A 14,796-nucleotide genomic window follows, 5' to 3' on the forward strand; every position below is an offset into this window, starting at 1 on the left:
TGGCTGAGCTTTAGGCACATGCATGGTCCAATAAACTTGAAGTGGCCACCTCATAACCATGCGACCAACCAGTCGACTCCACGAGATCCATGCACATCAAACAATAGTTGAGTTCCCCTTGAGAGGAGTCCCCAACATACCCTCCTGAATGTGCAACTCAATGAATTGGGATCCAAAGTCGAAGATGACGATCAGAAGGCTATCCTACTTAAAGGTCTTCCACCAAAATATGAAAATATGGTATGTATTTTGAGGCTAGATGATGGAGCGAATTTCTTAGATTGCATATCATTGTTGCTAAGCGAAGAAAAACGAGAAGAAGCTGCCCAACAACTAGTTGGAGATCATGCTCACTTGATGAAAGACAAGTACAAGGGAAGGAGGGAAGGACGAGCCTGCTATTACTGTGGTAAACCCGACCATATTGAATTTTTTTGTCTTAAAAAGTAGAAGGATGAAGCTTCCAAGATGAAGGAAACCATTCATTTGGTAGAAGCAAGTCGAAAGGAGGAGGCAGATCTAGTATCAGAAGAGGATTTTGATAAGCACTAGGACTGGGCGTTCTGAAATTCTTTAGATAGCTTTGATGCATAAAGGAGCTTGTGACTGAGCTGCAACGCTCAAAAGTGTTATTGGTTACGTGAATGAAGGTTGTTCTTACAATGTCACAAGGTTTACAGGGTCCTTAAAGGATTTGAGCAAGGATAAAAAAATTTACTTCTTCTCATCAATCTATACAAGATGGAGACATTCTTTCCTCTCCTCTCTTGAAAAATGACCCCCGCTCCAACCTTCTCTCTCTCTCTCTCTCTCTCTCTCTCTAGCATAGCCATGGAGTAGCTCTCCATAAGCCCGAAACCCTAGCCGCACCTCTGTAGGAAAGCAAAACACTAGCTCAAAACTTTGCCGCTCATCTTGAAGGACTAAAAATTATCTAGATCGTCCAGTGCTTAGCTCAAATCTTTGCCACTTAACTTGAGGATTGAAAATCACCTAGATCATCCAGCACTCAGCTTGAAGGAACCGTGGGGTGAAATATGGAGCCACCTAGCTCACTCAACTAGAGGGACTGGAAACAGAGTAGTGTCTAGCACATAGATCAAAGGGGAGTGTGGGGAAAAAAATGGAGCCGCTCAACTTATCCAACCACTGAACTGAAAGGGACTCTTCCGTCGCTCACGCTCACCACCACTGTGGCCATTTGCGAATGCTTATTGATGATTATAGCTTGAAATGAGGGTATGTTCAACGTGGTTTTGTTCAACTCAAAAGGGTTGCAAATGTACAAAACCTATGCCTTGAAATGAGCCACCCTTTGGGATCTTTGGCTGCATTCGAATTTTCCTTTACACGAAGTTCAAAGCACTTAAAGATGGAGGTTCGTCTTTAGTCAATGGAACCTAACACTGTCCTTTTGATGGAAATATAGAACATTGACTATTTTCTTCAACATGACCAAAACAAAGGTCAAATTCTTTGCACAAGCTTTGGGTTCTTTTTGTAGGAACCTCTCCAGTTGTAGCCCAATCAAGGCAAGGTGAACTAAAGCATGCTTTGAGTCCGTAATAGCAAATAAAAAAGGCATCTGCATATATGTCTTATGCCTACACAAAATAGGGACACACTTATTATAAATCTTACAGAATGAAAAAAAAAGCATATAAAATGACAAAAAACATGATAAAAGATCAAAACTTACATAATGACATAGAACAAAGATAATGAAAAAAGCATCTATCGATTAAAAAACACGAAATTTCTCTTCGAATTGTTGAGACATTTTATCAAGGTTGAACTCCCGTGCCTTCTCTTGTGTTAATATTAGCAAAGGAACATCTTTTTCATCTTTTATGACTCCCTGAGGTAATCTTTATCCCATCATAAAAGGTTTCACATTTGTATTTTTTATCTTTCACTTCCAAATAATGTTCAGGTCATCCTTTTCCCTTGTTTTCTTTTGACCGTTCAATACGCCTCTTTCCCACATACAAAAGTATCTTCTTGTGGAACCCAAAAACGACCAAGGGAAAAGGATGATATGCACATCCTTTGAAATGGAAAGATAGAAAAGACCAGTGTTGCTTTGAAAACCTTATATCATGGAATGAAGATCACCTCTTCTAGTCAATGCAAGGCATAAAGGATGAAAGAGTTGTTCCTTTTGCATTGACACGCGAGAAGGCATGAGAGTTCAACCTTAGAGTTTAGATGTTATGCTATGACACAGTATCTGAAGGCACGAGAGTTCAAATGCTATGCTAAGAATGACCAATTATTTTAGCTATATCTGGTTGAGTTCGGGTTCCACGAGAAGATACTTTTGTATGCACGAAAGAGGGGTACTGAACGGTCAAAAGAAACTAAGGGAAAAGGATGATTTGCACATCAATTGAAAGTGGGAAGATAAAAAAGACGAGTGTTGCTTTGAAAACCTTGTGTGATGGAATGAAGGTCACGTCTTGTAGTTAATGCAAGAAGGCAGGAGAGGTCAACGTTAGATGCTATGCAAAGAATGACCAATTCTTTTAGCTATATCTACCTGTCTCTCCACGATCCTTATTCCCCCTTTTTGTCCCCCATTTGGCAGTCAAATTGTGCATCACAGAGGGGTGCCATCGCAGAGAGCTCTGTAGGCAACCTTCGCGGTAATCTTCCTCAGACGTGCACGGTTGAAGGACCATTGATTCACCAGCCAAACCTTTGAATACACCGTGTTGAGGGCCAATTCTCCTGAACACGGCTTAAAATATTCATAAGAAGTCCAGTTCCGCTTGCTTAAGCTTGAAGAGCGTTTTCAGCAGCCCCGAGGGTTTCCAATCTGCTACACTAGCATCCCATATGTCATACCGGCTCCTAATGCCCTTGCGATGTAAACTCCTCGTACAATGTAAATTCAACATAGTCAGGGCACCATCCTCAGTCCCACCATATCTTCTCACTCAGACTGGCATTCCCACGAAGGCCCCTTCGCCCCCTCCAGCTCTTCGTACACAACTCCTTCATTACTCTTCTGATTTTCGTCAATTGCAAATTATTCTACGAGGTCTTTTATTTCTATCTAACTCGACCAATTTGGACCCTTAGACTAGACTATCATAAACGCCCAGAAAATTTGGACTTTGAACTCTAAATGAAAAAACTTGTTAAAGTTCGAGCACAATAAAATGAAAACGAAAAGGACCCAGAACTCAGCCATGGATCTTCGTACTCCTAGAATCTCTTACCTGAGAGTAACACGAGCAAAACAGCATGCAACCTTATCGGTAGATTTGTATTAAATCAGCGATACAAGCACTTGTATTCATACATCCACTGCACTAGAGGCATGGAAGACAATTCAACAAACAAGTTCTTTTTATAGTCAATTGGCAGGATCTAAAAATGCACGTTCCTAAATACCTTTGATTCTTAGCCCACTACCTGTAATGATACATTAAGCTGTACTCCTAAGCTGGATATACAAACCCTGGTGTCTGCAAGTAAACAGCATAGAATTTTATGTACCGACTCCCGAGTAATATAATAGATTTCGGCGAACTTTGCTTGCTCGATGGATATCTTTCACGAGTCTTCTGAACTTAAATTACAAAATGACAATTTGAGACATATAGCACATATAGCACGTGTAGAATTTTCTGAAATAATGGAAAATAACCTTGCTCAATTGCTGATTTCATGTCCTTTCCGTAAGAATTTGTAGAATACAAAGAATCTTCTCTCTTTTTGAAGCTTTTAAATCTTACAGTTGCAAATGAAATCGCCAATTATGCGATTTGACCAAACCCCAGCTCATCAAGGGGCGGCAAATCAGACCAAAATTCCCCTACACATTTAGATACATAGATTGGCCATAGCGTGGGAAGCTATTTGAATTTTGTAATTGGTCCAGAACAAAGCCTAAGCATAGGCTGCAGCCTGAAAAAATCAGTTAAGAGCCACCATTGTTTGGCCCATGATTCATGTGAGACCAGTACTCCAAGACAAGCTTAGCAAAAAGGGAGTTCTCGTCTTCCAGTAGCCTTGTAGGTACATCATACTCTATCAATCGCCCTGCAGTAAACCAAACGCTCGTTTAGCAATCCAAAACAAAGACTTGAAGACATGAACTATCCTTGGGTATCTAAAAGACATTACTCTTGACCTCAAAAAGCAGATATGGATATCAACATAGCCTACCATCTCGGAGGGCAAGAACAATGTCACTGTCGATGACAGTGGGAATTCTATGAGCCACTGTTATAACAGTGCAATCAATGAATTCCTCCCTTATAACCTTCTGGAGAAGAGCGTCTGTTTGAGAATCAACAGAGGCTGTGGCTTCATCTAGGACCAAGACCCGGCTTTGCTTAAGCAAAACACGACCAAGGCAGAAGAGTTGTCTCTGGCCAGCACTCCAATTTTCACCTTCATCACTTACTGCAACAAAAGGAATAAATGCTCAGAAATACTTTATCCTAGACATAAACCACACGAGAATCAGTGCATCGTTTGCCTGGACAATATACCTTGAGCGTCCAATTGCGATGGTGTCTCACGGATCTCCTTTCCCAGCTGGCATCGGTTAAGAGCCTGCAAGTTCTCAATCAAGATCAATAAACAACGGCAAACTAAGAGGCTTAGCAATGATAAGCTTGTACCATTCCATCAGCTTACCTGCCAAATTGCTTCATCGCTGTACTGGTTCAGTGGATCCAAATTGGAACGCACAGTTCCTCGGAACAATGTAGGATCTTGAGGAATGATCCCCAATCTAGAACGCAAATCATGCAAACCGATGGAACATATATCAACATTATCTATGATGATTTTACCCCCAACCGGCTCAACCAAGCGAAATAGAGCACTTATAAGAGTTGTCTTTCCACTTCCGGTGCGACCAACAACCCCCACTCTTTGGCCTCCTTCAAATGTACACGAAATATTGCGCAAGACCAAGGGAGAGTTTGGACGATATCGTATCTGAAACAATTGCAAACCAGAGAAGTTAATGCGCTTCAGATTTCATGCAACTTGTCTCAAAGACAAATCAAGAGGACCAATTGAAAGGGTTCGAAAATATCCAGTGCAGCGTTAAGTGTGTTAAACTGCTATCAGCAAACAGGATGACCACAACACAAGCAGTTCTTTCTGAAGACTTCCCCCTAGAAAATATACATTTTCAACCGTCAGAATTTCACTATGTCCAGTGTTCCTTTACGCTAGCTGGCCCAGAGACCTCTAAAAGAGCTACCAATCTCATATCATGACAGTGACATGAAATGATCTTCAGAAGAACCCTGCATACGATGTCATGCCAAAGAATTTTCTTTCAACCAACCTTCAAATCTTCCAACACCACTCGTCCCTTTGTAGGCCACTGCTTTGGAGGTCGCTTGTCATCAATGATGGCAGGTGCTTCACTAGGTATATGCATATACTGGTTTATACGTTCCACTGAAACAATATAGTTCACAAACTTGCACTGCCATTGGACAAAGAATACTTGCTGTGCACTTAATGAAAGAGCGTATGTCAAGGCAAGACCAGCAAATCCTGTTTTCAAAAAATCACATACTTGTAATCAGCCTTGAAACTCTGCAGCTCCAAATCATTAAAGATCAGTATCAACTTCACAACATGAGACCAATATTCCAAGTTCTGTGATAAAGCTCCTACATCTCTGCTGCCACTAAATCCACTTTAGCGTTTCGAACTAAGGATGTTTTTACCAGAACTTGATTGACTAGGCAAAACCAATAGCAGTATTCCAGTTGCACACAACACAATGTTGCTTAATAATTCAAGCCGTTGAATTAGCCATTCCAGGGTAGCATGATTGTGAAAATAAAGGCTGGAATCACTGTCGATTAAAAGTAAATTCTCTCTCTTGAACCTTTCCACCATTTGAAATGCTCTGATGGTTGCAGCACCCTGGGCAGCCTCCCCAGAGAAGTTTACAATAGGTGCTTTCGTTGTGCCATTGAGCCTCATAAGCTCCCTGGCTGATTGTGTGTAATAATGCTGTACCAATGACAATTACAAATGAAAAGCATCAATATGTCTAGACATCCATAAAAAAGAAACTTTCGAATACTGTAATGCAAGGTTTAATTATATATTCACTTCAGTGACAAACCTGAATCCGTTGAACAATATAAAGCATGGGAATAGCTATAATCAAAATCTCCCAGGTAACAACAGCAATCACAACCAACACCCCTAAAAGTTCCAACATTCCGGATATCACAAACCTGAATCCGTTGAACAATATAAAGCATGGGAATAGCTATAATCAAAATCTCCCAGGTAACAACAGCAATCACAACCAACACCCCTAAAAGTTCCAACATTCCGGATATCACAAAGCCAAAGCAGAATGGAATATCTAGATCCACTATGCTTAAGTCTGTGGATGCCTGCATACCAACAGTGAAGGAAGGTGTGTGTCAGTACACACCAGCCACAAGATTCCGTTGATCACTCCCACCACAATAAAAACAGGCTGTTTGTCCTCAAAAAAGAATCTATAAATTCCTATAAAACTCATAAACTACTCACTCGGCTAAGCATCCTTCCTGTTGGTGTTGAATCAAAGAATGACATAGGTGCTTTGAATACAGTCCGGATCATTCCATAAAAGAAAGCCTTTGAAGCTTTTAGGCCAAGAAAAACATTCAACTCAGATCTCAAGTGAACGAAAATCCCGCTTGCAACTGAAAGAGCTGCATATATACCCACTAAAAGCCCTTCAGATATACTTGAATTGGAGACTTCTGCTGCCACCCAAAAGTTGCTCAGCACTTGAAATACAACAAATAAGGTCTGCGCCAAAGTCATGAATACAAACACCACCAGTCCCTTTGATACTGTGATATACTCTATGTATGGCTTTAAACCCATGTCTCCTGTTTCCGTTTCTTCATCTTGTACAAGCTGCTCTGCTTCACCAGCAGTATCAGCCCGGCTGCTATGTCTCTTACTAAGCTTCCTTTGCATGTGAGCAGACTGAGGTTGTCCATCATCCGTGTGGACAGTTTCACCAAAGCTGACAGTTGTCAATGCCTCTTGATGGGCATTGACAAGCTGCTCAAATGTTTCACCAGCATGTAAAAGCTCATCATAACGACCAGATTGCTTGATTTCCCCTCCTTGCATAACCTGAAAAGATCACATGTTAAATGGGCAAACAAACATCCATTTAAAGTTACCTAAAAGAAGCAGTAAATCCAATTCAAGCATGGACAAAAACTCCAGCTAGCATGTATACAGTCTCGCCAATATAAAAAGAAGAATTCTCTGACAAAGAAGCATAATACATCAAATGGTCTCCCCTAGGCAGAAAATCTAACGATGGATCATTTCCACAAATGCACATAAGCATGGCACGCGCGCACACATGCACACACATGCGCACGCGCGCACACAAAAGAAAAACAGAGTCAAACATAGAATGATGAAATAGTAAGCTGTGCGATAATAACTACAATAGCTCAACATTTAACTTGAATTGAAGGAGTTACCTCGCATCATACACCCCTCAAAGTTATAGTGGAGACCATGTCTCACCTCAATCATTGAATCTCTTGGAAGCATTACTTACGCACTCACTCCCAATCCCCCCACTAGTAGATAACCTCAAACCTTGTTCCCGCTCTAAACCCAACCTCTCGATAATCTTTTTACCCACTCGTTCTAATCCTACAAACTTGCATATATTGGTGATAGTTCATATCAACCCTTGCATCCCTTGCTTGCATCATTCTTTTTCTATCACAATTCAAACCCCCTACACGTTTGAAAATTACCAAACCTACTCCCACTTTACACATTCAAACCCCCTACACGTTTTAAACTATCAAACCTACTCCCACTTCACACATCTTTAACTATTTTTATCCCTAGCACTCATGCTAACTCTAGTAAATGCACTCACAACCACACTAAAGCCTCTCAAATCTGGCATGAGTATCTAAGACTAAGATATTTTCCACTTCCCAAAGAGCCTAGGTCAGTCTAGGATACATAATGCTCCCCACAAGTCATGACATTTACCAAAGTAACACGAGTCAAAGAATAAGTTTTAATGTCTACTTGCATAACAAAACCTTCAAGAAACTTGTAGAAACATCAACCTAGGGAAAAGATGTGATTCATCGCTTATGGGCATGGACAAATATGTGACTAGCTTCTATTCATATCGTAGTTAGCTAGGTTCATTGAGTATTTAAGTCTAAGAGTGTTTAATTGTGTAATTTACAGCTCTATGGTTAAAGATACAAAGTATTTTAGTTGATGGCTGTGCATCATTGCCATACTAATGCCTAGATCTGGAACTATAACAGTATCAAGGCCTCATTTTTTCAATACCTTCAAATAAACCACTATCTATGCAATTTTGACATCCACAGTCCATTTTCCCTTGCGATCTTACCATCAGCCATAACATCTACGGCCTGCTTCATTTCCCTCAAAGTTAAAGAGTTTCCAAACATAAATTGTCAAAGTTTTGGACAGCTTTAGCTCTGGCCTGCTACAATTTCATCCTAGCTCTCATTACCTCCCTATTAGGTACCATTTCATTTTGTTTTTTTTTCCTGATTAACATAAGTGGGTCTATCAATGTTCCTTGCCCACTACTCTCTGAAATACACTTTGCTATCATTCATCCTGACTTGCTCTTGTATCCTCACCTTTCTTTTTAACTTCAATCAATTGTTGCTGATCTTGATTGTCTCCGTGCCTAGCTTCAGCTTCTAACCTTTCAAAGCATCTATTCTCTTTCTTTTTTCCCCTTGAAAAAGACTTCTATTTAAGTATGAAAAATACCCACGTGAGCAAGCTCACAACAGAAATACATCATGCTGTACATGAGGAGACCCCCCCTAAAATAGGGAACAGAAAATTCAAAATGAGCTGGAAAGAAACCCAGGTTGGGGCTGAAAATACTACCTCAACCCTGCTGTAGTCTCTAAGGAAAGGGGGAACCCATCCATTCCCTAAGGAATATAACCCTCCTGGCTGTGGCTGCCCGGGAAGAATCCTGCATGCTCGCCCAACTAGCCATCAATGTGTGAAAGGTGTCAGCCCAAATACTAGCCGGGTTGTGCGAGGGATGGACCTAAGATCCATCCAAGGCCTCTGTGCATCTAGCCCTCCAAATTTGCCAAGTAGTGATGCTAGCCAGTATCTCCCAAGCGGTATCCCCATCAGCATGTATTCGTCTATAGCGGGAGATAAGCACATCCTCTAGAGAGCAAGTTTCGACTAGGTGACATCAAATCAAAATGGCCCAAGAAGCATCCTACCACTCAAAGAAGATCTGAGGGCCTGACAGGGAGAGCCAAGCCACTGATCCCCATGTCATGAAGAAACGAGGAGGAGCAAAAGTACAGACGACCCTAGTAATTCCCATCCAAATGGCTCTTGCATGCCTGCAGTCCCATAGACAACGATGAATCGACTCAGCAGCAGACGAGCACCTAGGACAAGTGGGGTCTGGCCCAAATCTAGATCTCCACCTGTTCACTGCAATCCCTCCATGTATAGAAAGCCAAAAAAATAGAGTGACCTTTCTATTTCTTCGGGATCTCCAAAGCCTCCACCAGAAGACCCTCTACAAATCAACAAAAACCTAATAACTCTCCCAATGAGGGGCCTTGGAAGGTCTCCAACCTCTGCAGCTGATCTGAAACTTCCTGGCGTTATTGATCGTGTAACCAAAAGATCTCTTGGTTCCCTGCAAAATTCATTCCCACTCTCCGAGGTCCTGCTGAAGAAACTTTATGGGGACTCCTCCAAAGAGCCACAACCTCCAAGAACCCGAAAGAGAAAGACGAGGTCTCAGATCAATATGCCATGTAGAGTCCTTGCCCTGATCCAAAAAGCCTATGATTCTGACAGGCTGAAAAGGCATGCCCAAAAGAATATCTTCTAAAGAAATAACCATCTTGCCACCTACCTGTACATCAAAAACCAAAGCATCCTCGCGTGCTCCACAAAAAGGCTATAACCTGAAGAGGAATGCATGTCCTCAAGAAGGCCCCCGTCCACAAAGAACAAACAATGGGCCTATCATCTATATCCACCAAATCAAGGGGAAGGGCTGCATCAATCTGAAGTATCCTCTTGCATCTATTCTCTAGGCTCTTATATTGACTATATTCTTCCTAGTCCTCTTGAAAATATTTTGAGGATTCGCAATTGCCTCTACGCCATTGGTATGCTTTCCAAAAAGGATGCTCTCCACAAATTATTGACATGATCTTGAATGATTTTCAGGGGCAAAATCTTTGGGTCAGCCTTGAACCAAGAACGAGCCAATTTCTGTTGGCTCTTATATTGATGATATTCTTCCTAGTCCTCTTGAAAAGCTTTTGAGCATTTGCAATTGCCTCTCTGCCATTGGTATGCTTTCCATAAAGGATGCTCTCCACACATTAGTGACCTGATCTTGAATTATTTTCGAGGGAAAAATCTTTGGGTCAGCCTTGAACCAGGAAGGGGAGAATTTCCCTTGCCCAAAGTCACATGTAATCAGAACTGGCTTATGATTAAAAATTGTAAGGGAGGAACAGACATACGGAGTAATCACAACAGCTTTGGAGTCCAGGAATTGGGAGAGGTGGTATCTATCCAATCAAGCCTCTCTTGTATGCTCTCCAATCTACTGTTAGACAAAGTAAATAGTCAATGGTAACCACATCCACTAAATGGTGAACCTGCTTTAGATTCTTCCAAGCTTGAAGTTCATTCCCTCTTAATGTAGACCCTTATACCTTACACACCTTGATGGCCATTCGAAAAAGTATGAAGGGATCTTCACAAGCAGCCTCTACCCAAAGGACTGTTTTCCTCAGAGAGTAGAGCGGCTCACCATTCTTCTCGAAGTCCCGCACAAGGTTAGGTAGCACTTTCAGCCTCAACCTTGGATTTTCAAATTTCTCTAGCTCTCTTACGAGAGTTTGATTTTTGCCCTATTTTGGGTTTTGTTTCCTCATGACTACATGATGTACTTTTCCCTTAAGACTTGCTCTAGGAGTTTCTTTCGTACTTATATAAGTTCTTTTCTTAAATATAAAAAAAACAGAAATCCCATAGCATCTATGTCACTCCACACACCGCAGATTACACTTTTAAAGTGTGAGGATTCCTATTGCAGAATCATCTTTACCTTATTCATGATTTGAGAAAAACCAGTCTCCTCATGTCTACAGGTCTAAGTCTTGGTATTAAAAATGCAACTATCTTCACCTCCTGAAGAGCCAAATATATGACGGAGTGAATTAGCTAACTAGATATCTCTTGTCCCCTCGAGAGATCAGTTAACCCACACATGCAGAACACAGATTTAATTATCATTTTGTTTTTTAAAATTTACCTTGGATATTGGGCTCTTCAACTGTTATAGAGTCTCTAACTTACAGATTCTTCTTTTGTTTTACGAAGTTGCCAAAGCTTCTGTCTACAAAAGATGTAATTGGTTCTTCTAAATTCCTTTTAAAACTCAGTAGTTTTGATTTATTTCCCCTTCAAATTCTTTTGACCATCCAAATTGTGTATCTGTGTCTTCAAGCATTCTACTCCCCTTATGTCCTTGAATCCATTCATTTGTTTCTTGATCAATTAAAGCCTCGGATGTACTCTTGGAAATGATTAGTGGGACCTCCATTTCTTGAGTATCTTGTGCTCTCTGCTCAGCATTTATCTCTTGCCATGTTTTGTCTTTCTTTGTTGTCTCCTCCTTGTTCTCTTTAGACACCCATTTATTTCTTTGAGATGAGACTACTAGCTCTTGCACAACTTTGGGCTTTGTTTAACTCTAAGGGTAGTTTTTCATTACATGACTTGAAGACCGCAAAGAAAGCAAGCATTTGGGAGGTTCTTATAAACTAGTTGTTCCTCCTTTTAGACCTGTCCATTTCTCGAAAGTATGATGAGGTTAATAGGCAAGTCTACTAGACACACTTGAGGATTCCCTCTGGAGTTTATAAATTGTTCTTTCTCTAAACCTAGAACCACTTTTTAGAGCTTCACATAAAGTGCATCCTGGTTACAAAGGAATAATGGTAAATCTAGGAATTCCACTCATACAAGAACTCTTATGGACCTCTCCTTCTTCAAGGAGAAGTCAAGATGCCAACTATATAGATAGAGGGGTCGGTTTCTTATTATTCATAGGCCCTGGTGCAGCATAATACTCCTTGCATAGGAACCTCACGTTTGTGACAATATGCCCTTTCCTAACCCAAGAAGATCTAACCCATGACTCTAAGGGGGGGGTGCGACCCAATCAAAGCATGAGTGTTGGAGGTGGTGGCCTTCACCCTTCAATTGTGTGTGGAAAGATGGTTAAGGCAAGGGGGGCAATCGCTTGATGACACGTGGCATATGTGGGAATTAATCCCATAAGCATTGGTGTCCCCTTGGGGCCTTGGATATAAAAGGCTTATTTGACCCTCCTCTCTCTCTCACCCCTCCTAGCACGACGTGGCTAGGAAGCGAGGGATTGGGACCCCTAGCACTCGGTGTCCCCTTTGACACGTCATAGCCATGCAGGGCTGCCAACATGGTATCAGAGCAAGAGTATTCTGTGTGGAATGTGGACGCAGCTAACATATGCACAACACGTGGCACAACGCTGTATTTCCATTTTTGACTTGCAGAGTTGTCGCGAGTTGCAGGCAACTTGAAGTGCAACAAATATTTGGCGGCGGATCTTCCTGATTTACTCCACATGTGTGTTATCGGGCTTTTGCGGTTGGTTACTCAATGGCGTTTAGGCACGCCCTTGTTGATTGGCCCAACTTTGTTGTTTGACCGTGACTAAGTTTGGTGGTGCTCCACGTGTTTTGTCATGTGCACGGATTGGTATCTTACGTGTACTGGGGTACACAAGACTAGCTCAGGTAGCCTTGGGAGGCTTAGGACTAGGCATGCTTGATTCTCGGATTGAGTGGCAAGGGTACGAACCAAATAGGGATCTCCGCTATTTTTGGCACATTGGGCCCGAGTCTACATAAGGGGCCCAGAGGTTCAATTCTATGGGAGCCGATGGGAGCAAGTATCGTTCTCAGGTGCTAGGTCTGATCCTAGATTGAGTCACGGACACGCGCCTGCATCTTAGCGTAGCCCAAGGCCCAGCGGCAAATCCGAGGCCTCTAGACGCCACCTAGTGGTATGTGTTACAAAAGTTATATTTCTGGTATATCTTGCTTTGGACATTATTATTTTCGTCGAGTGTGACTATGGCAAAGTACTCCATAGGAGCGCACCGGATGTGGCGAGGGTCCTAGTGGATACTTTGTGTGGTTAGTTGGGGACGCCTGACTAGCTTGTATTTTACCATGCTAGATGACCGGTATTGTGGATGATTCCATGTTAATACTAATGTCGCTAGTGTTATTGGTGTTGTGCTTGATTATTGTGCTTTGAGCGTAGTTATGTTGGGATCAATTGATTCGGTGATTCGTTCAATCGATTGTTAATAACTAATGTAATTGGCGGCTTGAGTACAAGTGATGGAACTCATAGCAAGGATTGGAGTTAGTGCGAGGGTACTGATCGAGGTGTCGCACAGCGCATTATATATGGACATGGGCGAATTTCGTATTTGCAAGTTTAAAAAATATATTTTATAGTGGACATAATTCATTTTTGGGCCCTAAGAAAGCTATGTAAAGCAAATCCCTCATTTTTGGATGAGAGAGATAATTTTGGCTCCTTGGTGCTTTTATGAAATATCATAAATACTCTAGATGAGGAAGCATGAGCGACTCATCTAGGCGGGGGAGATTGTACCCAGTCTGCTGTCGTTCTCGTGATGTGAGCGTGCTCTTCTTCTCCAATTGATTAAGTGGTGACTTTGTGTGTGAAAAGAAATCTCTTTTTTGGTTTCAGTGGTATCAGAGCGCTAGTACGCTCCAAAGCTTGGGGAGAAGGAAGCTCCAAAAGAAAGTGTGGTTTTTGAGAAGGGGGAAGCTCTGCATCAAAATTTGAACGAGGCTCCAGGTTCACTTGAAGAGTTTGATGCCCACAAGCTATATGGATTATTCAATGGTACTTTGAACCATCAAAAGAATCTTCTTGAAAAAAAAAAAATTTTTCACGGACGAAAACCCCCCAACTTTGTCTCCACTGCTGCTCATCATTAGAGCTCTTTGGTTTGCCCCGCTACCTCCGACTATCTAGTCTCCTGCCTCTGCTCAGTGCTGGTTCTCCAGTCTGCCACGCGCAAAGCCACAAACTCCTCAGGCGCAGAGCAACAAAGACTCTCTCGGGCGCCGAAGAACTCTACCCATCGCCTCCAGTCCTCCATGATCCGCGCAGCAGCCGCCTTGAAAAACTTTGGGACTTAGGAGTCTTTTCTCTGTCGACGAGCCCGCTGCAGACTAAGCAAGAGCTTCCCACTGCGTGTGCCTGTCTCGTCTGCGAAACTACAGCCGCCTGCAGGAATTTGACTCTCGCGCGCACCTCACGGACTCCGAAGCGCTGAGTAGACCAACAGCTGCTGCAGTCAGCTAACCGTGCAACCTCCGAGATCGCCTCCTACCCTTGGACCGTGCGCCCACCTGCAGAACTGCTCAACAAGCTTCTAAGCACTCATCATTACTCCAGCTGCCCCTTTCCTCTCTGTCTGCTCCTTGTGATCGTCATTCATCATGAGCTTTATAGATGCGCGTGCCTAATCGTAAACTCCCCACCGACGACGTTTCAGCATGCGACGTTTTCTCTTTTGGAATGACCAAAGTCAAGTTTTTTTGTTCTTGACCTCCAAAACACCTTATTCTGCTAAGGTTAGTTCCAAAAAAAAAAAGAGGA

At 42.2% G+C, this 14,796-nt stretch overlaps 1 protein-coding gene across 1 annotated transcript in view; it reads right to left on the reverse strand.

Moving 5' to 3' along the window:
• Nucleotides 1-3,723: 3,723 nt before the first annotated feature.
• LOC147893530 (ABC transporter C family member 8-like) overlaps nt 3,724-14,796 on the reverse strand; it is a 39,249-nt gene continuing 28,176 nt past the window's right edge. The window contains exons 4-11 of the mRNA XM_087385781.1: nt 6,538-7,137; nt 6,231-6,395; nt 5,709-6,000; nt 5,318-5,532; nt 4,654-4,959; nt 4,506-4,569; nt 4,177-4,416; nt 3,724-4,050 (exon numbers count right to left, since the gene is read on the reverse strand). Coding sequence (XP_087241907.1) covers nt 3,929-4,050; nt 4,177-4,416; nt 4,506-4,569; nt 4,654-4,959; nt 5,318-5,532; nt 5,709-6,000; nt 6,231-6,395; nt 6,538-7,137 — 2,004 coding nt within the window. The 3' untranslated portion in view covers nt 3,724-3,928. The remainder of the gene's footprint in view (nt 4,051-4,176; nt 4,417-4,505; nt 4,570-4,653; nt 4,960-5,317; nt 5,533-5,708; nt 6,001-6,230; nt 6,396-6,537; nt 7,138-14,796) is intronic.

The sequence above is a fragment of the Dipteris shenzhenensis genome, chromosome 15 (assembly GCF_047967505.1).
Source record: "Dipteris shenzhenensis isolate YYH24624 ecotype China chromosome 15, Dip_SZ_1.0, whole genome shotgun sequence".
Lineage (NCBI taxonomy): Eukaryota > Viridiplantae > Streptophyta > Polypodiopsida > Gleicheniales > Dipteridaceae > Dipteris > Dipteris shenzhenensis.